Raw genomic sequence first — 26633 nt, 5'->3', positions numbered from 1 at the left:
CATAAAAAGGAATGAAATAATCACATATGCAGCAACCTGGATGGAGTTAGAGACCATTATTCTAAGTGAAGTAACTCAGGAATGGAAAATCATGTGTCATATGTTCTCACTTATAAGTGGGAGATAAGCTATGAAGATGCAAAGGATCAGAATGATATATAATGGACTCTGGGGACTTGGGAGGGGTGGGAGGAGGGTGGAGGGATAAAAGACTACACACTGGGTACAGTGTACACTGCTCAGGTGATGGGCGTACCAAAATCTCAGCAATTGTCACTGAAGAACTTATCCATGTAACCAAACACCACCTATTCCCCCAAACCTCCTACAATAAAATAAAAATGTTGAAAATGATGGTGACAGTATCAGATGCTTGTTAGTCCTGGAGAAACTAACAGTGTTAACAGTAGTAGTTTTAAAAAGACTGAATAGCTTTAAAATAAAAATTACACATATTAGGAATAACTTTCATTTTCGCTTTTCTCCTTTTGGTAAGAAAAAACACTCTGAAATAAGAATTACGTAACAAAGTTTTTTTTTTGTTTTTTTTTTTAATGCCTAGAGTGGAAAAATCCTACCAATAGAAATCCATACTTTTAGCAAGAATACTTTTCTAACATTTTTATATTTCTTGCTTTGCTTTTCTGTCAACCTACCTATTGTCATTGGAGTGTCCAGATGTGGCAACTAGACTTGAAGAGGTAATAAATGCAAAGTCACTTGTGGCTTTACTGTGGCACTGCCAACTCTACGAAAAACAAAGTGCAACTGATGTTATTTTATCATCAGATAAAATTTGATACAGTACTAACATAGTCTGCTAATAACATACTATATGCATGAGCTAAGAACAGTTTTTAAAAACTCAGTCTAGAATAAAAGAATAAGCGATAGTACGAGGGTTAACCATGTGTATATTTGGCTACTGTCCAATAATTTTTAATAACTGGAGTTGGTAAAAACAGAATTAGAGGTCATGTTTTTTAGATTATATAAGAATAGGACATCAAAGTACATGAACCTACCTAAGCCCTGTCAATTTTAGTGCTAATGATCTCAAATACATGTAATAAGCTTTAATAATAAGCCACAAAGGAAATGCTTACAGACCCAACTAGTCTTAGGACGTCAAGGTATTTTAAAATATATAATGCATGCTTTTCTGTCTGGAATTAGAGTGGTGCAGATCTGACTGAAGACAAAAGTATAAATTCAAGATTACTTCCATTTCTGCATAGACAAGGTACAGTCTATACTGTACTAATTTAAGAGAAATATCTTATACACATAATTAAGAACATATCTATAGTTTAGAAAACTTGTTTAAAGTATCTGGGTAGTCTATCTGGTCCCAAGAGGTTCAAGGCTTCCTGAACCTCCCTGCATATATGTGAAGCCTGAAGTTTCACACAAGACAATGTCACCTTCCACCCTCTCCCGTGTTCCCTTCCCCCACCGTATCTCCATCAGGTAAAGATCTACTTGTCTTCATCACCAAGTATTTTGTAGTCCAATTTGGATTAATAAGGTGGCTCACTGGGATTGGCTATTTTATAATCTGGTAAGCACAATTCTGGAACAAATTGGAATAGATGTTTGGAACCTGATTCTTTTTTTGAGACGAAGTCTCACTCTATTGCCCAAGCTGGAGCGCAGTGGCACAATCTCGGCTCACTGCAACCTCCGCCTCCTGGATTCAAGTGATTCTCCTGCCTCAGCCTCCCAAGGTGCTGGGATTACAGGCATGAGCTACCGCACCCGGCAGAACCTGATTCTTAATGATAGAATTTTATGGTGTGTATATTAAGAAGATAGAGTTTTCAAAATGGATAAAAGTATAATAAAAAACCCCAAGTTGTACCATATACAGGGAGAGCCCCAGAAATTTTAAAAATATAATGACTGCACTTCAAGGTGAAAAGCAAGGGTTTTTGTTTTTCAGGTCATTTCAGTCTAAAACTAGGGTAAGGATGGGTGCTGCTGTTAGGCTGGGATTGCTGAACAAGATCATCCTTTTCCCAGTAGGACCACCAATGAGATTCACTGTCTGAAACGGGCACTTCATGAACAAACAAAGTGTTGTCTATATGCTCCCTGGAAACATTAGTGATACTTACCATATAAGGTTTAGGATTTGATGCAGTTTGGTTAACTTGCCAGATACTCAGAAAACCCTCTCCATCCGCAACACCACACTGTAAGAACAGTATAACTACTAAACACATGTTCTTAGCATCCACAGCAAAGGTAAAAACATGGAAAGATGATTCACTAAGGCCCTACTAAACAAATATTCTGCCCCTAACTGTTTCTGTTGCTGTCATTCCCAAAAAGTCCAAGTGCTAAAAAATTCCTTGTCACTTTTTTTTTTCTTTGAGACAGGGTTTCACTCTGTTACCCAGGCTGGAGTGCAGTAGTGCAGCTATAGCTTACTATAACCTCAAACTCCTGGGTTCAAGGGATCCTCCAGGCTCAACCTTCTGAGTAGCTAGGACTAGGCACATGCCTGGGCTAATTTTTAAAAATTTTGTAGGGATGCGGCCTCCCTTTGTTGTTCAGGTTGCCTCAAATGCTGGAGTTCAAGCAATCCTCCTGCCTTGGCCTCCTAAAGTGTTGTAATTACAGGTGTGAAAAACTGTGCCTGGCCCTTCCGTCACTTCTTAACTGCTTACCTGTTTCACTGTTTTCCTCTAACCTCTCACTGATGAAATTTAGTAAGAAACTAGGTTTCTTCTCAAGAACTTGACTGTGCTTATAGGAATCACCAACACACTCAACAGAGGCAGTTTTTTTACTCTCACAGTATATTTAGTATCTTTAAATAGATGATCAATCCATACTAAATTTTGTAGATTTTTGCTTCTATTGGAAGAAAAGAGAGTATATGAATAGACACCAAAAAACTGCCTGCTCAGTTTAAATCCAGGGTCAATGAATTCATTTTTCAATGTACTTTTATCACTTACTCCTTAAATATCCACAATTATTTTCAGATGAATTTAGCAGAAGCCCCCAGAAACTAACCTTGTTGCCTTGTGAATTAAAATATAATCTAGTAACTCTTGCATTGCCAGCTTGACGAAAGCAGACAAGTTGCTGAGGTCGTGTCCATTCAAACATTCGTACACTGCCGTCCTGAGCACCTGTAAGATCTGAAACACAAGAGAAAAAGCAGGAAATAGGAAATTAAAGAGTTCCAATATTCTTTATTCTATAAATCAACCTCCAAATGAGGACAGTTACAATTATTAGGTCATAAATACTTACAGTATTGATGGACTGGGTGTGAAGTCATTCTCTTAACATTATGTAGATTCCTTTTCATAAGCTTTAAAAGAAAATTTTAAAATTTTTATTTTGTGTATTCAGAAGAGATGAGGAAGGATATGCTTCAGGATAAATTCTGACATTTATTCTCTTACGCCCTGCTTATTTCTGAGATAAAGCCTGTTATGGATGTTCCGAACCACTACATAGAACAACTGTCTGAAGAGGCTGAGGAAGCAGACACTTGCTGGTACAGCCCTGGCCTGTGAGGTTACCAAGGAGCTTCATCTCATAATAAAGGAACTCTTCCTCAAGTGCTCCTCCCTGAGGACATTCAGGAGCACCTCCAGATGCTTCAGAGCAGAACATGAGAATGGGACCCCTCCAGCTACAGTGACAAGAACGTTACTGACGTGCTTTCAAACACTTAGAAGTAGACATGAATTCCCCTTTAACTTTGCTTTACCATTTTGTATCTGTTTATTCATCTATAAAATGATAATGGAGCATAATAATAGCACCTAACACCTAGGATTGTTGTGAGAAAAAGCATGCATCTGGCACTAAGAAAGTCGTATGAGGCCAGTGAGCTGGCTCATGCCTGTAATCCTAGCACCCTGGGAGGCTGAAGCGGGTAGATCAGTTGAGCCCAGGAGTTCGAGACCAGCCTGGACAACATGGTGAAATGCCATCCCTACAAAAAATACAAAAATTAGCCAGGCGTGCTGGCATGCACCTGTAGTCCCAGCTACTTGGGAGGTTGAGACAGAAGGATCAATTGAGCCCAGGAGGTCAAGGCTGCAGTGAGCCGAGATTGCACCACTGCACTCCAGCCTGGGCAACAGAGCTAGACCCTGTCTCCAAATAAAAAAGCCACAATAAATGTCAGCTGTCATTACCATGGCCTATCTACTGGTATTTGTCCCTGAACTTTAGGATCATTCCTATGTCAAAGTGATTCCAACTGATTTTTCAGAGAGTCCAAATCCAGAAATGATACCTATAAGTAAATAACATACCACACTAGCTCCAGTGCTAGTCTGTCCACTGCCCAGCCATGGCAGAGATGAAGGTGGATGCACCTGACTTGCTGAATAGGATGTTGCACTGGGTTGATAAAGAGTTGTAGTGGAACCACGATAATCAACATCATCTGAACTGTGAAAAACATTCATGTGTTACTGTGAAAGTTCCCTTTTCTCTTAACACAAATTCCAACTAAAAAGCTTTTTATGTACCCATAGGACAATCTTTATTTTAAAAACTAAATTAGCCATAAGAAAAACTTAGGTACAAGTCCTAATTGCCAATTTTAATACTGGTTAACTTTTTTCCCTTTTGGCAAAATATAAATTTAGTCTAATGTTGTTTGGGGACAACTTTATTGCTGCACAAGTTGAAACAAATGTTTGTTGTATTTAATATAGATTTGTTTTTATCTATGGAAAAAATATATATTCTCTTCAAGTACAGATATCTCAGTATCAAATTAACACCTTTAAAGAAATTTGAGTTTAAAGATTTCTTGGAGTAAGATATATGAAATGTGAAAGTAATTTTTGTGATGGATTGTATCATAGTACCGGGTTATATCTACTCTGAAATGTGATATTAAATCCTAGTTATATCACATACTAACAAAAAAATTCAACAAAACAAGGAGAGAAACTATCATGGCACCATCCTCAAGCACATACAATTTCTAAGAGTCTGGAGAAAAGCAAGAGGGAGGGCAAACCATGAAGGAGAAACCTCAAAATAGGTAAGAATGGCAAAACACTCTTGGTGCAGTGTCCAAAGCTTTAATGAAAAGTAAAGCCGTCTATATTTTTATCTGTTTAAAAAAGGGTATGCTTATTAGGTAGTAAGAAACTCTGCAAAATTACTCAGTAAATGTGACTCAGTGTAATTAACATACTTATGTATACTGTTTTAATTATCCAGATCAAATTAATTTACTGAATATCATGAAGCCAAGTGTCAGGGATTATCCTGATTGAAATACTATCAATAGTGTAGGGTTTAATGGAAGAAGTATAATTTATTCGGTTAATGTAGGCAAAGACTTTCATTGGCAGCTAAACCAATTATATTTGTCACCTACTCAAATGAAGAGAGAGATACATGTATACCTTTTGAAATAATTCAAATCATGTGCATAACCATTTAGTGGGTACTTCTTACAGAAAACTATATGTAAAAGTGACTAAGAGACACCTTTTGGATTCTCTGTCATATTCTTCTCCGATCCATATATATGACTGACAGGCCAGTAGAGAAGTAACATCAAGTTCTTGAACATCATGTGTTGAAGCCAAAACAATTTCATTACAATTTGCCTATAAAGCAAAGGCAGAGTCAATGATTTAAGCAATTTCACTGAAGAGAAATACATTGTTTATAATGATGATAGCTTTTACCTTATTAACAGAAAATGCCATGATCATATCAGATTCCTTATGAATGACTTTCGCTTTTCCACCTGGATAGCCCAGATCAGCTTCAACCTAGAAAACATTAATCAGCAGTTTTAGTTGCGGCAGCACAGCTCTATTTAGAGTTATGCACATCCCATAAGATTTGAAAGCAGGATACGAAGAAAATGTAGCAGCAGCAGCAGCGATAAAAAAGGGTAAGAGTAACTTTAATGTGTTGAAAACTAGCTTTGGAAAATTTGCTTAAATTCTCTGATGTCCTGTAATCACCCCAATTTCCATTGTGATGGTAAGATACTGATTAATTATAAAAGATGGCTAATATATTTTTATTAGTAATTTTTATTAGTAATTTATGTCTCTCTTAGCTCTTCCAAAAGTGCATATTCTGCAATAAGAATGTGCATACATTAAGAGGCACAGAGTGGAGTAAAAACCATAGAAAAACCAAAAAGAAACCACCCTTTGAAGTAACGGTGATGAGACGGAAATAAGGAAAAGTTGGAAAGAGGGATAGTCTGAAAGGAATAAAAGAGACTGATGAGAGGAAGGTGCAATGGCTTAGGGTTTGTGATGGCAAGGAAAGAAAAGGCAGAATCGAGAGGAAAGATGAAACAGCCATGCTTAAAACAGAAAATGTGACAGAAGTGAAGATGGAATAAGGAGCAAGAAAGACAAGAACCAAGGGCAAGACAGAGCAAGCCAGATACAGTGAAGCATCTCCTCCCCTGTACCACTGAAGTGGTATGGGAGTACTACGAGTTCTCTGAGTAGTTAGCCAGTTGGGCAGGTCATGGTTAGTATCAGAGATGAGACGTTAGCTCCTTGAACTTTAAAGAATGAGCTAAATACAAGATCTTGGAATACTACCTTGATGTGGCAATCTTCTGCTACGCAGTTTTGGTTGACCTGCTCCACATGTTCTTCTATAGACTAAATACCACCACACCGTCACAAACACAAAACACATGCATGGAATGAAATTATAAAGACAGTGAAATATTTCAAGCTGAAATGGCCACTCCACCACTTAAAGATGATGAAAATGAATTTGCAAAATCAAGAAATTAAACTGAATAAAACAGTCATCAAATAAACACAACACAAAGCCAAAAGAGCAAAATTAATGTAACTATTACATATACACAAGAACATAAAAGCTATTTCAAAATAAAAATTAGTTATCTGTATACAGTTTTAAGAAATTTAAGTTACATAACTGGTAATCTAAAAAATTAAAGCCCACTTGTATAAGCAGATACACAAGATGCTATATAAATTCCTGCCCTATAGGGGTGGATTTCAAATATAAATTAAAATATTTATTTCTAAACATAGATTCAAAATACTGATAATTATTTCACTCTTATAAGGAATATGACTAATCACATGATTTTTCTCTAAGTAAATAAATGTTTAATAAAATCAGACATGGAAAAGAAATCACTCAGTGATTTGCTCCCAGGTTAATGTGGGGTCCTAAGGATGGCTGTAAAAGGTAGTCATACTTCTGCTCTGCTGTGGAAACTCTGAAGGTTTGATCGGAGAAACAAACTCTTCCTCATACCTTTTCAGGTGACTGCCTCCCTTTCATCATGAAGGGCCATTCAAAATTTCTGACCGTGCCTCCAGGGACTCCCCTATGGCTGCTGTGGCTGATAAAGATGTATCCAAGAACACTTCCAAGGAATGGTCAATGTGTGGCACGGCTAACTCAGTGAAGGCCAAACTGCTGGAGAATCTATTTGTCTTAACTAGCCAAATTCACCAATCTGTTTCCCAAACACTTGTTTTGTGAAATATTTTTCTTTGATATCTTCAGTGAGTAAAAGATCTTATTCTTATAAATGTATCTATAACTTCATTTCTCAGGGATTTTTTAAAAATGCATCCAGCATTTTTAGGATTAACCTGCCAATTTTATTGGTCAATTTTCTGAATTTGCCAAATTTAGTGATTACCAAAATTCTATTTGACAATTTTAAAGATTTAAGCACTCTTACTGGATTGGGTAGAGTTTTAATAACTTTTGCATATTTCTGAAGCTAGCGACAAGTTTTTATTGTCCAGCAGCATTAACATTTTATTCATAATTTTTTTCTTAATGAAAACACCTTTTTTTCAGATCTGTGCTATTCAAAACAGCAATCACTAACCATACGTAACTATTTAGATTAATTGTAACCATTTAGACTAAAATTTAAAATTGTTTCTCAGTCACACTAGCCACACTTCAAGTACTCAGTAACCACATGTGGCTGGTGACTACTATGTTGGACTAGGCAGATACAGATTTCCATCATCACAGGAAGTTCTATGGGACAGTACCAGACAAGACAGTAATTCCATTGTTTTAAAATTAAAAAGGTACATGATAAAAATTCTTCCATCCTAACTCCCAGTTGCTTATATAGCACTTTAAGAAACATTCCATTTATCTCTGTCCTACTTCCCTGTTCGTGGGACCACTGCTGGAAGAAAAATAGAGAACACACAGAGACTAAGGGGCGGAGAGGGGGAGAATTAGTTAAGGAAGAAGCAAACTAGTGGGGAAGGGCAAAACAAGAATGGGAGGGTCCAAGAAACCCAGACACCTGGCTTCCCACAGCACTCTACACTCTGATAAGTCAACCAATCAAGCTGCTATCAACTTTACCAATATTTAAAACATACTTGTGATCAATCTTTAATTTTAATCATTTGAAGAATAAAACAGTCAGAAAATTGATCACTCAATGAACTGGTTTTCTGTGAATAACAGAGCCCCTAATTGACCAGAAATCTTATTAAGACAGGGTCTCACTTTGTTACCCAGGCTGGAGTGTAGTGGTGTGTGATCTCAGCTCACTACAACCTCCACCTCCCGGGCTCAAGCAATCCTCCTGCCTCAGCCCTGCAAGTAGCTAGGATTACAAGCATACACCATCACACCTGGATAACTGTTTTGTATTTTTTGTAGAGACAGGGTTTCACCATGTTGCCCAGGCTAGTCTCAAACTCCTGAACTCAGGAGATCCCACGCCTAGTGCTAGGATTACAGGTGTGAGCCACTGTGCCTGGCTAAAATCTTTTATTTCAAATCACTATCTTAGATTCTTATATCTTAGTTTATGGAATTTGGACTCAGGATCACTATAGGAAATGCTATACATAGTGGTTTAAATGAAAGAGGCAAATAATTTGCCTCTGATTTCCCTAACAAAGCTCACATCAGTAATTTCAATGCCATAAGGGTCTTTTGTTATGAAAAAGCTTATAACTAGGACTCAGAAGGTCTCTACAGTTCATTCTTCTACTTCCTCATTTAAGTACATAATTTTTTAATCCACAGAGAAAACAAATGACTGTTCATAAGGGTTGACCACTTACCCTAGGTAAGTGGGTAAGTGGGAAAAAGAACAAGTATGGTAGGTTCCACTGCCCTAGGCATGAGGAAAAACTGAGAAGCAGTTTTATACTTTTAATCTTGGGAAACTGAGCCATATGGACTCTGTTTTCACTTTTCTAAGTAAAATATAATTCATTTCTTCTCATTGATTGTGTTTGCAAAATCTTTTTTTTTTTTTTTGAGACGGAGTTTGGCTCTTGTTGCCCAGGCTGGAGTGCAATGACACGATCTTGGCTCACTGCAACCTCTGCCTCCCGGGTTCAAGCAATTCTCTTACCTCAGCCTCCCAAGTAGCTGGGATTACAGGCATGCGCCACCACACCCAGCTAATCTTTTGTATTTTTAGTAGAGATGGGGTTTCTCCATGTTGGTAATGCTGGTCACGAACTCCTGACTTCAGGTGATCTGCCTGCCTCAGCCTCCCGAAGTGTTGGGATTACAGACGTGAGCCGCCATGCCTGGCCATGTTTGCCAAACTTTTAATTGCATCAGACACTCAACTCTGAACACTCTTCAAACTGCTCCATTACCTCATTAAATAGCCAAACAGACTGAAATGCTCATATAAAAGGTCCTACTTTTATAAGGAAGAGGTCATCTGCCAATCTCCCAAACTGCTGGTTCTTCTTGAACCATGTCTGCTATTACATTTGTATTAACTTAAAAATAATCATGCAATGCAGAACCTCTGCCTTGCTTTGTAAGAGCAATCTTCCTTCATCTTGTATTTGCTATTTCTGTAGTTTATTCTCTCACAAAAGTATCCTGAATGTGTTGCTTCAAATCTTCATTCTGTTCATTTCTAAGTCCTAAGTAAATAAAATGCCTTTAAAGGGCTATTTTATATTTTAAACACATATTTGGAGAATATTATAGAGTAAGTTTATATATTAAATTCCTCAAACCATCCATCACAATGTTTATTACATGTAAAAACCTAATGACAAATACTATAAAGTACCAACTTTCACTTGAATATATGTAATTTATCAAAGTACCTATGTTGCTTCATTGCTATGAAATGAAAATTATAAGGTTTTATCTTAAAACTAGTTCACGGTAGTTTAGTGAACTTTGACTATTACCCAACCAGAAAGAAAATTTCAGAATAAATCGAGCACTGATTTCCTTAGAAATGTTAAAGAAAAATTACAATAGAAAATATTTTTCTCAAAATACCTCACTCTGCTTTCTTTTCTTAGTGAAAATATATCTAATAAATGTCTCTTGAAGGACTTCTTGTTTAACAAGGAAATGCCAAAGTCGTTTGACTGGAAATGCAGAAGAATCCCGGGACCTATTAAAAAAAATTAACATATCACACTATTTTAGTGTATAGAAAATATGTTTATATTTGTAGATATTTATTTTTAAAACCTTCACAATCTATTGCAAAGAAGACACAGCATTAAGCTCAACAAAACTGTACAGTTTACTTTTAATTTTTAGTTCTCCTAAAAATCATTTCATCTAGCAACTAATTCTCTAATCACACTAAATGAACCAGTTAAGCTGACAAATTATTATTCTCTTTTTAAATTATACTTTATGTTGGTTCTCTTGGTTAAAGCATATCGGCAATGAATATAAGTCATAGATATCAATTCTAACAGCCTAACAAGCTAAAAAGCTTTGTTCTTTTAACCTTATTTTAATAGTAAATACTATTAATCAGGGTCCACTATCTCAAAAAAAAAAAAAAAGCATGCTGCTTATCAAAAGGGACGTACATGGGCAGGCAGAAGATCAAAACATCAGTTAAAAACCTGTAATGTGTTTACTGTTAAATTACTGACAAAAGCCAGAAGCACCTTATTTGCATATATAGATTGTTAGAAAAAAAATTCTGTAACAGTTCTGACAATAAGAACGCACATATGCCGTGTGCAGTGGTGCATGCCTGTAATCCCAGCACTTTGGGAGGCCAAGCTGGGGGACTGCTTGAGCCCAGGAGTTTGAGACCAGCGTGGGCAACATGGTGAAACCCCGTCTCAGCGTGGGCAACATGGTGAAACCCCGTCTCTCCAAAAAATACAAAAAAAATTAGCCAGGTGCAATGGCACTCGCCACTAGTTCCAGCTACTCGGGAGGCAGAGGTGAAAGGATGGGTTAACCAGGAGGTTGAGGCTGCAGTGAGCTGAGATTGCACCACTGTACTCCATCCTAGGAGACACAGTGAGACCCTGTCTCAAAAAAACAAACAAAAAAACAAAAAACACCACACCAGAAATTAATACAATAAAGAATTTTTCCTTTATGTAAATGGAATGTCTATGAATTATAGATAATACTGGGAAAAAATTCTATTCAAATTTCTGATATTTTTCTTAGGGTATTCTGCTAAAAATAGGACTGCAGGTTCAAAATTATGAATGTTTTAAAGTATATTGGCATATTTAGCCAAACTGTCTTCCAGAAAAGTTAAGCCATACTCTTTATCAGCATTATAAGAGCTTTCTTACTTGAATGGGGTATTTTCAGGTTCTAGCATTGCTTTATTTCGAAGAATAGCTGGTCCAGCTCCCACTGAAAGGTCAGTTGGGTATGTGTTGATATAGTTAGCGGGTGGACCTTCAAACTGATCCATTTTCTCTTGCAAGATCTGTTCCCAGTTCTCCAAGTTTTTAATCACAGCAATACCTAATGGTGATGTAACAGGCAGCTCTACAAGGTGACAGAACACGTTATTTATTTTAATAAAAAATACTGATTATCATCCAAATATTTATAGAATCTGAATTCTGAGACAAAACCTCTGAAAATACAAATAAATCTGGAAATGTTAACGTAATACAGTTTAGATTCTTAATGCTTTCAACAAAACAGAAGTGGGTTTCTGCTCTTTCTCCATCTTCTGTGTAGGGAGTGATTCTTGATATAAACTAAAGTATTAGACTAAAGCCAGGTGTGGTGGCTCACACCTGTAATCTCAGCACTTTCGGAGGCCAAGGCAGGTGGATCGTTTGAGCCCAGGAGTTCAAGACCAGCCTGGGTAACGTGGTGAAACCTTTTCTCTACAAAAAATACAAAAATTAGCCCAGCATGGTGGCACATCTATAGTCCCAGCTACTCAGGAGACTGAGGTGGGAGGATGGCTTGAGCCTACGAGGCAGAGTTGGCAGTGAGCTGTGATCGTACCACTGCAATACAGCCTGGGCAACACAGCAAGACTCTATCTAAAAAACTAAAAATAAAGTCACAGATTGGAGCCTAAAATAAACAAGACTTTATAAAATATCTAATGCACTGTTTTTAAGTGCCAAAGGACCTTTTATATAGATTCTGTAAAGAGAAACTTGACGGCAATTTATTATATTTAATAACATTAATTTTTAAATTCCAAACTCACCAGAGAATTCCAGTCCAGCAATAGGAAAGAAATTCTTGACATTGTGAAGTGCTAGCTTAACCATTGTCAAATGTAGAAGAGCCCAGCTGTTCAAGAAGGAGCAAAAAAGTCTTTAAGTGAAAAATAAAATCATGGGAGAAACAGAGTGGTGTTCCCTGCCAACTGTTTAGCCCACTCTCCAACCAGAAAAAAAGCTGTCATTGAAATTTACTATGCAAAAATGACAGCTTTGTGGTCACTGAATATAAAAAACTTGCAATACCATATTACACTTGCTGAAAATTACCTCATGGAAAAAGATTTACCACATAGTCACATGGATCCTAATAGTATACCAATAAATTATATATTAAATTCTAATAGTATATCCATGAGTTACATATTTTTTCCTCACTAAAAATGCTTGTGTTTGCATTCTCCATGAAAGCTAGTCTTTGGAGGTGGAGAAAATATTATGGAGAAATTGACCTCAAAGGTGCAGAATTTGTTACCTGGAAACGTAAGTCATTTCTTATATAAATTCAGGATAATAATGTTATTTAAAATTAATAACACTGGGATTTTCTACAAAAAGAAAAGCCAAAAAAAAAAAAGAAAGAAAAGAAAAGTCTTATTTACCTATAGGAATTTGGATCTTGATGCTCCTGTATTTGTGTATCTGAAAAAAAGGCATCATCTTCCTCATCACTATGAATGCTTTCATCAGAATCATATATAACACCACTATCGGACAAAGGAAGAAATGGCTGCAATAAAAGATAAAGTTATTTTTTTAAAGATTATAATTTTATAAACATATAAAATATATTTTAACTATATAATTTATGTATTATATATTTAATATAGAAAATGTTTTTAGTATATAATTATTTTTGCTCTAACATAAAAGTAAACATTTTAAATGGTGTCAGCATAAGTAAAAATTTTCTTTCGCAGATGATGCTACATTTACAAAAGTCAAGATGACTAGGTAAAACTCTCAGACTCAGTAACTGAATAGCTAGATATGAAATGTGTTTAAAATCAATAGTTTTCTTCTTGTAGATCAGCAATAAAAAAGTTAGAAAAGTCTAAAGAAATACAAAAGGACAACTGTGAAAGCTGTGAGACAGCTTTGTGAAGGAAATTATAAACCTTTATAAAATTATATGATGGGAAGGACTGAAATGTGTAAAAACTGTAATTCTTTGTAAGTTAATTTACATAGGCTTTAAATAATTTCAATAAAAATCCCCCTGGGAATTTCTCTTCCTATTTTGGAACTTTAAAATGATTCTGAAGTTCTTAGAGAAGAAAAAATAGATGAGATCAGCTGGGGAATTTTTTTTAAATAAAAAAATCCCATTTTTTTTTTAGTGGATATTAAACTAAGTAAGAAAAATGTAGTCTAGCAATTGATACAAAAATATAATGCAAAAATCATATACATGTAAGAATTTAATCTGATAAAGATAACATCTTAAGTCAGCGGGAGAAAAGGAAGGATTATTTAATGAATAATAATGGAACAACTAGTTAGCTAAGTGTGGGGATGGGAGATGAAGTCCGATCCAGTCTGTTCCTCACTTTATTCTAGATAAATAAGAGAATTAAAAGTTAAGGAGGAGGAGAAAGAGAAAGAACAGGAGGAAACAGAGAAGGAAGGTAAAATAAATGTAAACATTTATTAGTGGAAAAGACTTCTGCTTAAAAATAATGTAATCAATAAGGAAATGTACGGATAGATCTAAGTTTTAAACTTTTTAAAATTTCTGTGCATGGTAAACTTTTTAAAACTTCAAATGCATAATAAACAAAATTTTAAAGCAAATAAACTAGAAAAAGTTTAACAAGATAAATTAATATCCCTAGATAAATAAAATATCCATAAAAAGGAAAAACGCCATAATCTCAATAGATAATTTAGGTAAGAATATGAACAGTCAATACCTCAAACTGGAAAATCAAATGGCAATAAGATCATTAAAATTTTAATGTCACTAACAGAAAATACAAATCATTTAATCTATCAAATTAACAAAAATGAAAAAGGAATACTTAATGCTAATAAGGGACTAAGGTCAGATGCCTCCTCTCACTATTCTCAAGAGAGTACAAATTAGTAATGTGGAAAATAATCTGGCAATACGTATTAAAAGCCTTATTTAAGTTTATAACCTTTGACCTAGTACTTCTTTTTTTTTTTTTCTTTTGAGATGGAGTCTCTCTCTGTCACCCAGGCTGGAGTGCAGTGGTGCGATCTCGGCTCACTGCCAGTTCCACCTCCCAGGTTCACGCCATTCTTCTGCATCAGCCTCCCGAGTAGCTGGGACTACAGGTGCCCACCACCACACCCAGCTAATTTTTTGTATTTTTAGTAGAGATGGGGTTTCACCGTGTTAGCCAGGATGGTCTTGATCTCCTGACCTCGTGATCCACTCACCTCGGCCTCCCAAAGTGTTGGGATTACAGGTGTGAGCCACCATACCAGCCTGACCTAGTACTTCTTAAGGAAATAATCTGCTCATGAACAAGATGTATCTTAAAAGATACTGTTCTTGGCATTATAAACATCAAATCGCTAATTAGGTAAACTACAGTGTATTCATCAAAGTGAAAAATTACATGGTCACTATAATTGACGCTTATCTAGAAGCAATGATCAACCAAGTGAGAGTGAGCACCCCAGCATCTGACTGTAATTTCCAAATATAATTTCTCACAAAAAGGAACCAGGTTATTTTAAAAAAAAAAAAAAGCTTGTTCTCAGTCACGGGCAGGAAATACACATGATTAGCCTAGAATAAAACTAGAAAGCAGACAAACTCAAACACTAGTGGAATAATCTCAAAAAGATTTGGAGCCAACTGTGGAAAAGGCTCTCAGTCTCACTGGCAAAGATGGATAATCTGAGGCCCCATGAGAAAATAACTGCAATGGATTAAAACATATAACATATGTTTAAATCTATAAGCTCATAACAAAACTGAAAGCGAAACAAAACTCACTGGCCTTCTCTGAAGGATGTTTGGGAACCAACTCATCATTTTGAAAACTGGTACACAAAAGCAAAGAATAAAGCATTTATCATGTCTTTCCAACTCAAAATGTACTTCAGGGTAACTGAATAGGTTGATGAAGAGACATTCCAGCATATAGATGAAAAATCAATGACAGGATTTTATCATCATAATTTAAAACTTTCACTGAAATAATAAATGTAGGCAAAGATCAACTAAAATCATAAAAAGCTTCCTGACAGAAATATACAAAACCACCGATGAAGTTAATCCTGCACTCCCTCTTCCTATCCAATCAGAATGAAATTGGATTTAACTTTCACTTTACAAGATTCAGAGGAACAAAATATGGTGATGCCATCGGCAAAATCCGTTGAAAAATTCTAAACGTCAAAATTCTTTCAGGGGAAACAAAAAAAGAGGGAGGTAAGTTTAAAAAAAAAAAAAAAAAGAGAGAGAGAGAGAGACGGAGGTGGAGCCTATAGATTAAAAGAGACTGAAGATGTAGCAACCACTTGCAAGGTATGAATTGTATTTTAGATCCTGATTTGAACAAATAAACTATATAAAAACATTTAAGATGCAATTGGTGAAATGCGAATACTGTCTGAATATGTGATAATATTAAAGAATTGTGAGTGTGCTTCAGTGGGTGTAACACTACTGTAGATCTGTTTAAAATCCTCTTTTTTTCAAAAACAAATACTGAAATATTTTTGAATGAAATTTCATGGTGGATTTGCTTCCAAACAATCAAGTAGTGGGGTGAGGTATAAAATGAAACAAGACTGTCCATGAATAGATAATTTTTGAAGCTACATGATGGTAGATAAAAGATTCATATGCCATTACCTCTCCTTTTGTGTATGTTGGAAGCTTTCTACACTAAAGTTTTAAAAATGATAGCTATATAAGTTTTTAATGGTATAAAAACTGTTTACCTTAATGTTAACAGAAAAAAACTACATATACTGATCCAATTATATACCTTTTTTAATCTGAGGAAAAAAGATTAGAAGTAAATTGGCCAAAACGGTAACAGTTATCTTAGCATAGATGAGTGTTATTTCCCTTCTTTATAATATTTTGCATTTTCCAAATTTTCAAAATATGTATCAGGAGGAAACATTTTTGAAAAACAAAAATTAATTTAGCACATTACCATTTACAAATCTTAACGTTGTTATCACTCACATTAATGATGCAATGAGCTTTCATTCATGGCAAATAAAAAGTTTAAAAAGGTAGGAGTGGGAACTGCCTATACATTTTTAAGAGTACTTTATTACTTCCCTGGTTTATTAGCTAAATACAATTAAGTGCAACTCAATTGGCAGCTTTAAGGGATAGGCCAGAATGACTCTGGCAGTGTAACTTGGACCCTGATAGAGTGTAAACCTGGAAATCTGCACTCACAATGTGCCTAACCCCGTAGTTCTCAAACTTTAGCACACATTAGAACCATCTGGAGAGCTTGTTAAGACACAGATTGTTGTTTCTCACTCCCAGAGTTTCTGATTGAGGGGTCTGAGGGAGGACCCAAGAATTTCCAATTCAAACAAGGTCCCAAGCAATGCTGATGCTGCCGGTTCTGAGACCACACTTTGAGACCCACTGACATAACCAAAGTATTTTTTTTTTTTGAGACACTGTCTCAGTCCGACACCCAGGCTGGCGTGCAGTGGCACAACCATGGCTCACTGCAACCTTGACCTCCTGGGCTCAAGCAATCCTCTCACCTCAGCCTTTCAAACAGCTAGGACTACAGGCACATACCACTGCACCTATGTTTTTAAATTTTTTTGGTAGAGACATGGTCTGTGTTGTCCAGGCTGGTCTCAAACTCCTGGATGTAAGCATCCTTCTACCTTGGCCTCCCAAAGTGCTGAGGTTACAGGTATGAGCCACTGCACCTGGCCTCAAAGTCTTTAGATAACAAAACAAAGCTTCTAAACTCACGTTGAAAGACTTTTTAAGGATCAGCTTCTTAGCATACAAAAAACGGAATGGGATCAGCACCTCAATAACTCTGAGATCTAATAAAAATCTAAAAATGGGAAGAGGCATCACTCTGGAGATGTATTCCCTAATATGTACGCACAGCAAGGTGACAACAGAGTTAACACATGTAAAGAGGGAAACATACCAATAGAAGGAGAATCATGAGCTCAAAAAAGCAAAGTGCAGAAAAGCGAATATTAGCATGCACCCACGATGGTATAAAATGGGGCTATACCAGATCTAGTCACCATGAGTATTCTGATCCCCTGAGAAGTTTCCTTTGCTCTGGGAAAACAGAGATGTATCATGGGGCCTCATCATGGCCTGATAAAACCCTCAAATGTCCATCCATCTCCTTCTATTCTAATCCCATGCTTACCAAGGGAGCCACTGATAATTAGAAGGCAGGTGCCTAGATGGTAGCTACAAGTATTCCAGTCACTAGAAAAAGATAGTGCTGATTATATAATAACCTGACTTCTGATTTATACCCAACTCCCATGTGATTTTAAGTTGTCTCCTACATCATCAAGTAACTGATCATCCTTAAATTTACTATATTCAGTTTCTGGACTTAATAAATTAAATGTCTAAACTACGGTGATTCAATCCAAAAGCTACCCCATCATTCCTATGTGAGACACATGCAAGAGTTAATAAAAGAGATGATACACTTATCTTATAGCTTGCATTCCTCACACTCCTTACCTTTGCAACAAAATAATCCCACATACTAAGTTCAGGAGGAATAAATTTTTCTTTGTAAGATGGTCTTTCTGCAGGCACCGGTGGTGGGGTAGCATCTTTTACAGGCCTTCCAGGGACAAGCATTCGCATGTTAAATCTCCTACGGTGTTTATCTATGTCTTCAGAAAGGACAGGAGGTGCTAAATGAAGACAGAAGGAAAAAAAATCTAGCATTCATTTTCCATTGTTAATTGATAGAGTTAAGCTTTCTTTTTATCCTACTCTTGCCATGTTTTGGTCTAGACTAAATTACTTATTCCTGTGCTTCTAAACTTTTCTAGTTACTGAATCAGCTTTCCAGCAGTCAAGGCAGAGATGCAGACGGAGATAAAGCATTAAAGCATATCTTGCCATGTGCTCCATAAAATACGGATTAAAGTAATTCTATATAAAATATACTAAATAAGTGGTATATTCAATAAATATTAAAGTGAGTGATTGACTGATTACCCCTGGCTATGAGGTTCAAGAAAGATTCACTGACTATGTAGAATTTAATAGTGTGCCTTAAAAGAAGGGCGAAAGTTCAATGGGAAAATGGAAAAGGGCAACATAAACAAATAATCAAAGGTTTGGGTAAATGAGGAGTCAATTATTTTTGGTAGACAGGAGTTATGGAGGGAAGTAATATCGACAACAAAGTCCAGAGTTAGGTTAGGACAAGTCTGTGGCTATGAAGCTGGGAACTTGTGTTTTGGGCAGTTCTCACTAACACTTCTTAAGCTTTAGTCACACAATGAAGTATGGCTTGTCTGATCAATTAGAGAGGAAGATGGAAGATGACATAAGAACGGCCTGCACTAATATGGTGGGTGGTAAAAAGTAGAAGGGTTGCATATGAGTGATACACAAAAGAAATAGCAAAAGGATTCAGGAATTGGATATGAGAGGGCGAGAAAGTAGAAGTTAACCTGCTCCTCTCCTAAACCTCCCCATCACAGAAAATAATTTTATCTCAACTCTTCTTTCTTCCCTACCCCACACAATTCATCAACAAATCATTGGCTCTAACCTCAAACTATATCCAGAATATGATCACTTTTCATTCTGACCATAACTAACACCCTAGGATAAATCACTATTATTTTTTAATTGAGGCAAAATTTACACAACATAAAATTAACAATTTTAACGTGTACAATTCAGTGATATTTAGTACATTTAACATGTCATGCAATCACCACCTCTATCTAGTTCCAAAGCATTCTTCTCACCCCAAAAGGAAACCCTATATCCAATAAGCAGTCACTCCTTATTTCTCCCTCCCACTAGCCCATGACAACCAAATCTACTTTCTGTCTATATGGATTTACCTATTCTGGATATTTCATATAAATGGAACCAGACAATATGAGACTTTTTGTGTGTGGCTTCTTTGGCTTAGCCTATTTTTGAAGTTCATACAGATTATAGTATGCATTAGTATTTCATTCCTTTTATAGCTGAGTAACACTGCACTGCACGTATATACCATACATACTTTGTTGATCCTTTCATCCTTGATGGTAACCCACAATTATCTTTTAAGTGGACTAGCCTCCCCACTACCAGGCTCCCTACTCTTATTTATGTTACCCAGTCTATTCTCCACAAAGCAGCTAGAGCGTTTCTTTTGAAAAGGTGAATCAGATTATGTCACTCCTTTCTTTCTTTAGAACTACTAGCACTTTTACCATGATCCTAAAGGACCTTATTCCCGCTACTTTTCTATTCTCATCTCCTACAACACTCCCCCTCTTCACGAGAGCCATGATGGTCCCCGGGTAGTTCTTGGAAAAGGCCAAACTCAATTCTACCTCGGGACCTTTGCATTCATCTGCCTGGAATGCTCTGGTCTCAGATATCCACATGGTGTGACTCCTAACTTCCTTACAGCTCTGCCCAAATACTATCTCATCAGAAACATGTCTTCCAACCCCCTTAACTAAACTGGTCTATTCCCATTCCCTCATCACTCTCTTTCCACTTACTCCGTTTTTATCACAGTTCTTATCATACCTGAAATATCATTTGTTAATTGCCTGATAGGTGTTAAGTGAATAAATTAATGCAAATATAAATATGTACTGGCAGGTTTTAAGCATGGATGATTTGATGGATAAATTACCACGAACAAAAAATCAGAAAACTCAGGCAGAGAAATAAACAATTTTGAGGAAACACTTTTAAGTTTAAAGTGGACTACAAACAAGCAGCAAGAAAGAGATTCAGAGGAATGGAAGCAGTGGGAGTTGATGAGATCATCTCCCTTACAATGACTTACACAGGAACCTATTTATTTAACTCAATCACAGACAATGAAGACAGAGGTTAGTGTCATTTAAACTTGTGTGTCACTGATTCCTCATCTGTAATATGTCCATTTCTAAGGATGAATTAAGATGATTTCTATATATGAGCATCAAGACAGAAATCTTTCCTGTGGCATCAGTCTATACCCTCACCATATCCTACCATCTTCAAAAGTGGGATGAAAAATATATTCTGGTCCATGAGGGAAGAAAAAACACACAAGGAAAATGGAATAATACTATCACATGGAAGACTAAGGGAACATATTTTAGAGAATAAAAATAAAATAGAATTTTGAAACCATGTGTACGATCAGAATGGCTATCTTGCACATGACCATACATTTAATCTGAAGCCAAATGCTGGTATGCGCTAAAGATTTTGAACACTTATTTAAATTTTCTTTCTTTAATTAAGAACTATCCTTTTTGTTTTTGTTTTCATTTTATTTTCTTAGGAACTATCCTTTTTGTATGACTTTGTTCCTTAACATTGTTTCTGTATTTACCTTTTTACCTTTCCTCTATTTTTAATCTTCTTCAAACATGTCCTGCTTTATCAACCTCAAAAACATTATTTCTATAAAAATAAAAGTAACAAACTATATTTTTATTATATCATGGGTTTAATTATTTGCTGTCATAACAAGAGTGGTTATGCTTTAAGCATCGCTTATTTTCAAAGTGAAATTTCTTAAAACATTAAAAAATTTTAACATTCAAAATTATTAACATTTACATACATTACTGGTATCAAACTTATCTTACCTGAAATATTTTCTGATTGTCTTCGAGGTTTCACAACAAGTTTTACACCACCTCCAAAAACAGCAGCCCACATTCGATTATTTAATGGGTGGGCTGCAAGCCGAAATAATTCATTGGAGGAATTTGTAGCAAGAGCATGTATCAATAAACTTAAGTAAACAGCAACAACAGCTTCACATAACAAAATGTTCAGTTTTGGCTGGTCTTCATCTTGGGCTGAACTCAAGAGATTAATAAGTGAGCTCACACCTATAAGGGAATATAAAATCATAAGAAGTATGTCAGGATGAAGAAGGAAAAAACATCCAAATTTGCAACTTATCCAAAATTATGCATTTATATTTTACAAAATATTTCCATAATTTGAGCAATAAAATAAATAATGATAAGAACGGATTAGAGCCTATAAAATAAAATCATCCATTTGTCTACAATGATATAATAAATGAGTAGAGGACCAAAGGTGAGAAGGGGAAGCCCTTTCTTACAGTAGAAGTTCAACTAATACATAAAATGAGTGATAGTGGTAGAAAATCACCGTCTAGTAACCCCACAGTAATATGATTCGGGCAAACATCATCACTAGATGCTAAAATTAGCAAGTGAAAGTATAATATTTTACACAGTCTCAAACTCTTCACAAGATACTGATTAATTACAAAGGAAAAAAAGTAACTTTACAATGGAGAAACTTGGCAGAAACCACCTTACCAAGTGATCAAAATTAACAGCAGTTGGGGCCAAATGACATCATATGCCTCTTGATACCTCCTACTGAGAAAGGCACATCTTTTTTGTGGTATCCCTGCCAAAAAATACGTAACTTGAATCCAACATTAAGAAAAAAATCAGGGCTGGGCACGGTGGCTCACACCTGTAATCCCAGCACTTTGGGGGGCCGAGGCAGGTGTATCACCTGAGGTCAGGAGTTCAAGACCAGCCTGACCAATACAGTGAAACCCCATCTTTACTAAAAATACAAAATAATTAGCTGGGCGTGATGGCGGGCGCCTGTAGTCCCAGCTACTCAGGAGGCTGACACAGGAGAATTGTTTGAACCCAGGAGGCCAGAGGTTGCAGTGAGCTGAGATTGCACCACTGCACTCCAGCCTGGGAGACAGAGCAAGACTCTGTCTCAAAAAAAAAAAAACAGAAAGAAAGGAAAGAAAGAAAGGAAGGGAAAGGAGAGGGGGAAGGAAAGGGGGAAGGGAAGGGGAGGGAAGGGGAGGGGGGGGAGGGGAGGCAGGGAAGGGGAGGGAAGGGGAGGGGAAAGGGGAAAGGGGAAAGGGAAAGGTGAAGGGGAAAGGGAAAGGGAAAAGGGAAGGGGAAGGGGGGGAAAGGAAAAGAAAACATCAGAAATGCCCAAATTGAGAGAGACTTTAAAAAAATAACCTGCTGGTACTCTTCAAAATGTCAAAGTTGTGAAAGAGAAAGAAGGAAGACTTTACTCCGTATCAGAGGAGACTAATGAGACATGACAACTAAATGTTACATATGGGCCCCAAAAAGCACATTAGTGGGACAACTGGCAAAATTCAAAAAAGGTCTGTAGATTAGAGAACATAAATGCTAAATTTGGTAATTATGTGAGGTCTATTTATAGGAAACACACATTAAAATGTTTAGATGGAAAAGGATACCAGGTCTGCAACTTACTCTCAATTTAAAAAAAAAAAAAAAAATACACTTAGATACACGCAAGTGAGTGAGAGAGAAGAAATGAATGATAAAGCAAGCATGGTAAAACATTAACATTTGAGGAATCTGGGTGAAATTTAGTATTATGTTTGCAATTTTTGCAAGTCTGAAATTATTTTGAAATAAGAGGTTAAAATGAAAACAATGTGTTTCTATAAGGCAATGGTTAAAGTAATCTGAAATATACACTTAAGGTACTGAAGAGAGTGGAGAAGTTTTGAAATAACTGAGGTAGAGAATGAGAAAGAGAGCCAACCAGAAAAAAAGGACTGTCAGACTGCATGATATATGTACCGTAGAACAGTCAGTCACTCCTACCCCAATACATAAATTTACACGCCCAAGAACAACTATATTTTCTCTGGTATGTCTGTGATTTTCTAAGACTCTAATTCAAAATTCCTAAGAAAGATAATGTGCTCCATCCTTAAGAAGGATGTTAAGACATTGCTTTTTTACGTTGCTTAACAGAGCTGGTTTTATGAAGCCTTAACTTCCTGAGTCTTCAGACAATACTGCAGTACTTCATAGTTCCTAATCCATAGCAGAAAAATATCATCAAAAAACAAAGAAAGCAAGAAACCACTCACTAAATCCAGCAACAAGCAGGAAACTGGTCAGCAGACTTTTAAGAAGAAATTGCCAAATAGAAGATTTTTTTTTTTTAAATCACTTAAATTCTCACCAGGCCACTGAGCAGGAGATGAATTTGGTGTTGCGTGTTCTTCAATGCTTTCTGTCCTTAGTCTTCTACGATCACTTAAAAGAAGTCCTTGATAAGCCATTCCTGTATACTGATTTCCTTCTGTTTGACTGCTAAAACAAATATGTTTAGTTATTTATCATTGTAAGAGAGGTAATAAAAAACTGCACTTTATGTACATCATCTATTTTAGACGGCTACTTTAAGAAACAAAAATTCTTAAAATGCATTCACTGTTCTAAAAAAAATTTATTTTAGAAAATTATTGAAATTAGTTACAAATGCTTATTTTTTTTTTTAAACAAAATAACAAATTTTACTATGTTGGGCAGATGACATTTATTCCTTTAGAATTTTCTCCAGATGCCACTTTAATACTTTAAAATCTTTTCTATTTGCAGTAATTTTTATTTTGTGTTTTTACAAAGTCTGAGGCAAGGAGACTACTGTTGGTACTAGGATATAGTAGGCAGAAAGTTTCAGGGTACTAGTGGGTTGCATTTCTTTTCTCAAAAGTTGTGCAAGCTTAACTCTAAATTAAAATATGAACTAAAACCTGGAGAATCATATTTTAGAAATACCTAAACCTGAAACTAAATGTCCCTAAATATTGTTTAATAATATTTACTTCCCTCTCTATAATTGCTATCTTTGTGAAGCTGGGGAAAATATAAAAGCAGAAAGTCAAGCTAAGTCTAGTAAATCATAGCTGACCAACTGGAAAATACATATTTAAAAACAATGTATTTGCATTTTCATTTGGTGCCATTTTAATGGTGACTGACATCAAACAAGTTATCTTTGATCATTTAGATGACAACAGTCAACTAAATCAACTTCTTTCCTTATTTACATTTCTAAACTTTCGAGTTATTTAGACACAGCCTTAATTAGGTTACAATCAGAGTACAGGCCATTTTGATAGATAATTCTTTACTTGATACCAAATGCTCCCACAAAAGGCTGCTACCATTACAAGAAAGAAAGCTAGACATACATTTAATATCAATTTAATGTGAATCTACTATTATAAACTTTTCATTTATTAACATAATTCATTTAAATCTAGGTTATCTTTCCAAGTGATTCAATTTCTTGCTACTTATATTGCTCTAGTCATTAAAATGCAAAGTACATACTAATGAAGGCAATTTTACATTAGGAAAAATTCAGTCCCTTTCTTCTAATTGATATCACTTCCAAAGACTTTTACATCATATGTAAATGGGTAGGTAAAAGTAATTTAAATAATTCCATTTTAGGAATGTACTTTTTCAGTTTTCAAAAGTATTTTTATTTCAATGGATAATTAGCTAAATAAATAGCTGCTAATCCAATACAAAAAGAAATTGTTTCTAAGGAAAAACAACTAGAAAATTTCATATTATAAGTTATTATGGACAGTAAACTCTTCTTTCTTCAAAACAAAAAAGATGGTAATGATGGTAATTTACATTTACTGTTTGTCACTTTATTTCTCTGTGACTACTAGGTGATAACTAAACAAATAATTATTTTATTTCTGATTCTCTCTCATCTATTAAAATATCATGGCAGTCATATTTAGGGATTTTTCAGTCCCTAGGAAATAGAAACTTAATATAACTCTGGAACAGTTTAATTGTTTTTGCTGTATTAATACTATTTTGGGTGATTTTTTTTTTACCTGTAGCTATGACTGTCACATAATGCTTGGTAAATTGATGCAGAAAGTGATGCTGCTAGTGAATGAAGTGTGTGCACCTAAAACCAAAACAGCCACAATTACATTTTGTACTAACATTTCTACACAACAGTAATATTTCAAAAATTAGAAAACATCCAGGAAACCTAGCAACATCATAAATAAGACTGAATCCTAGATGAGACTACTAACTCTGCTTTAAATCTCCTAAAGTAACTCTCACCCACCTTTATACACATGCCACAACAAAGCTGATTGTTTCAGACACATTTTAATCAAACATTTACTTACTGTGAGCCTGCCGTTTACCAGGCCCTGAGCAAAGTGCTAATGTTTGTATTACAGGGATTTGTCCTAGCCTAACAACTAGCTTACTAGCTTAAATAGTAATATTCAAAAAAAAGCAGAAGCAAAATAAGAATAGAATTTTCAGAACTTTTATTTAAGCTTGCCTCATGAAATTCACCTTGTTGAAAATAAACACTTGATCTTATCAATAAAAATGAATTAAATCTTTTTAGTAAATGTATCAATCACTGTGTGAAACAGCTAATTTTCCAGAAAGTAAGTAATTTACTTGGTACTCATGAATTGAGGATAGTCTTAGAATTTTACATTTAGAAAGTTTTAAATTTCTCCGTATAATTTAAAAAAAAAAACAAAACCCTGAAATGCTATACTGAATCAATATTTTCAGACTCACAAAATCTTTAAATTTGAAGAGACCTTAGAAACAGTTTCATATGTTATACAGATTACTCTTTGAAAGCCTTACCCAAATTTCTAGGAATCAGAAATGTTTACTTCGAATTCATATGCTTTTTATGCCTTTTCTGCATGTCCCTATTCACATAACAAATGCTTTAAATAATCTCTGCTAAAATACTAATATAGGTTAATTCATACTATGGATGAGAAGTCCCTAACTGGTTATAACCAGGCCTTTAGAAGAATGTACCGCCAGAGATTAAATGTGCTTGTCAAACAAAACAAATAAAAAATAAGAAAACGGGGGATCTGAATTGTGCGTCAGCCACTAGAACTGGAAAAAGCATAGCACAAATACACTTAGGCTGGGACAGTGGAAGTCTGATCAGCTCCCCAGATCCTGCCAAGCTCCCTAGTGTTTCTTGGACTGTATCAGTTTTTAAGATCTTGGCACGGGGTATCAATATAGTTTGCGATAGTAACTGCCGAAACTCTGATTGCCTCTAACTATTGCCTCCAATAAACACAACCACCAAGGAAACAGTAATAAGGACACTCTCTCTGGGACCATTTGTGACCAATCACGGTTCCCTCC

At 35.7% G+C, this 26633-nt stretch overlaps 1 protein-coding gene across 6 annotated transcripts in view; it reads right to left on the bottom strand.

Moving 5' to 3' along the window:
• The window catches only part of DMXL2 (Dmx like 2), a 174068-nt gene that overhangs the window by 5035 nt on the left and 142400 nt on the right, over positions 1-26633 (bottom strand). For 2 of the 6 annotated variants that reach the window (XR_004181290.1, XM_031661417.1), the window contains exons 26-41: positions 25313-25389; positions 23629-23759; positions 21246-21494; positions 18148-18326; positions 13058-13185; positions 12440-12525; positions 11553-11754; positions 10270-10387; positions 6573-6635; positions 5688-5774; positions 5485-5606; positions 4287-4425; positions 3268-3328; positions 3025-3152; positions 2118-2195; positions 657-748 (exon numbers count right to left, since the gene is read on the bottom strand). Coding sequence is in view for 4 of the 6 variants with exons in the window: in XM_031661417.1 (XP_031517277.1) it covers positions 657-748; positions 2118-2195; positions 3025-3152; positions 3268-3328; positions 4287-4425; positions 5485-5606; positions 5688-5774; positions 6573-6635; positions 10270-10387; positions 11553-11754; positions 12440-12525; positions 13058-13185; positions 18148-18326; positions 21246-21494; positions 23629-23759; positions 25313-25389 (1940 nt within the window). In the remaining 2 variants the exon portion in view is untranslated. The remainder of the gene's footprint in view (positions 1-656; positions 749-2117; positions 2196-3024; positions 3153-3267; positions 3329-4286; positions 4426-5484; positions 5607-5687; positions 5775-6572; positions 6636-10269; positions 10388-11552; positions 11755-12439; positions 12526-13057; positions 13186-18147; positions 18327-21245; positions 21495-23628; positions 23760-25312; positions 25390-26633) is intronic. The other 4 variants (XM_031661418.1, XM_031661419.1, XM_031661420.1 and 1 more) reach the window with 4 other exon arrangements.

The sequence above is a fragment of the Papio anubis genome, unplaced genomic scaffold (assembly GCF_008728515.1).
Source record: "Papio anubis isolate 15944 unplaced genomic scaffold, Panubis1.0 scaffold147, whole genome shotgun sequence".
In the NCBI taxonomy this organism is placed as follows: Eukaryota; Metazoa; Chordata; class Mammalia; order Primates; family Cercopithecidae; genus Papio; species Papio anubis.
This window is presented reverse-complemented; position numbering and strand designations above follow the sequence as displayed.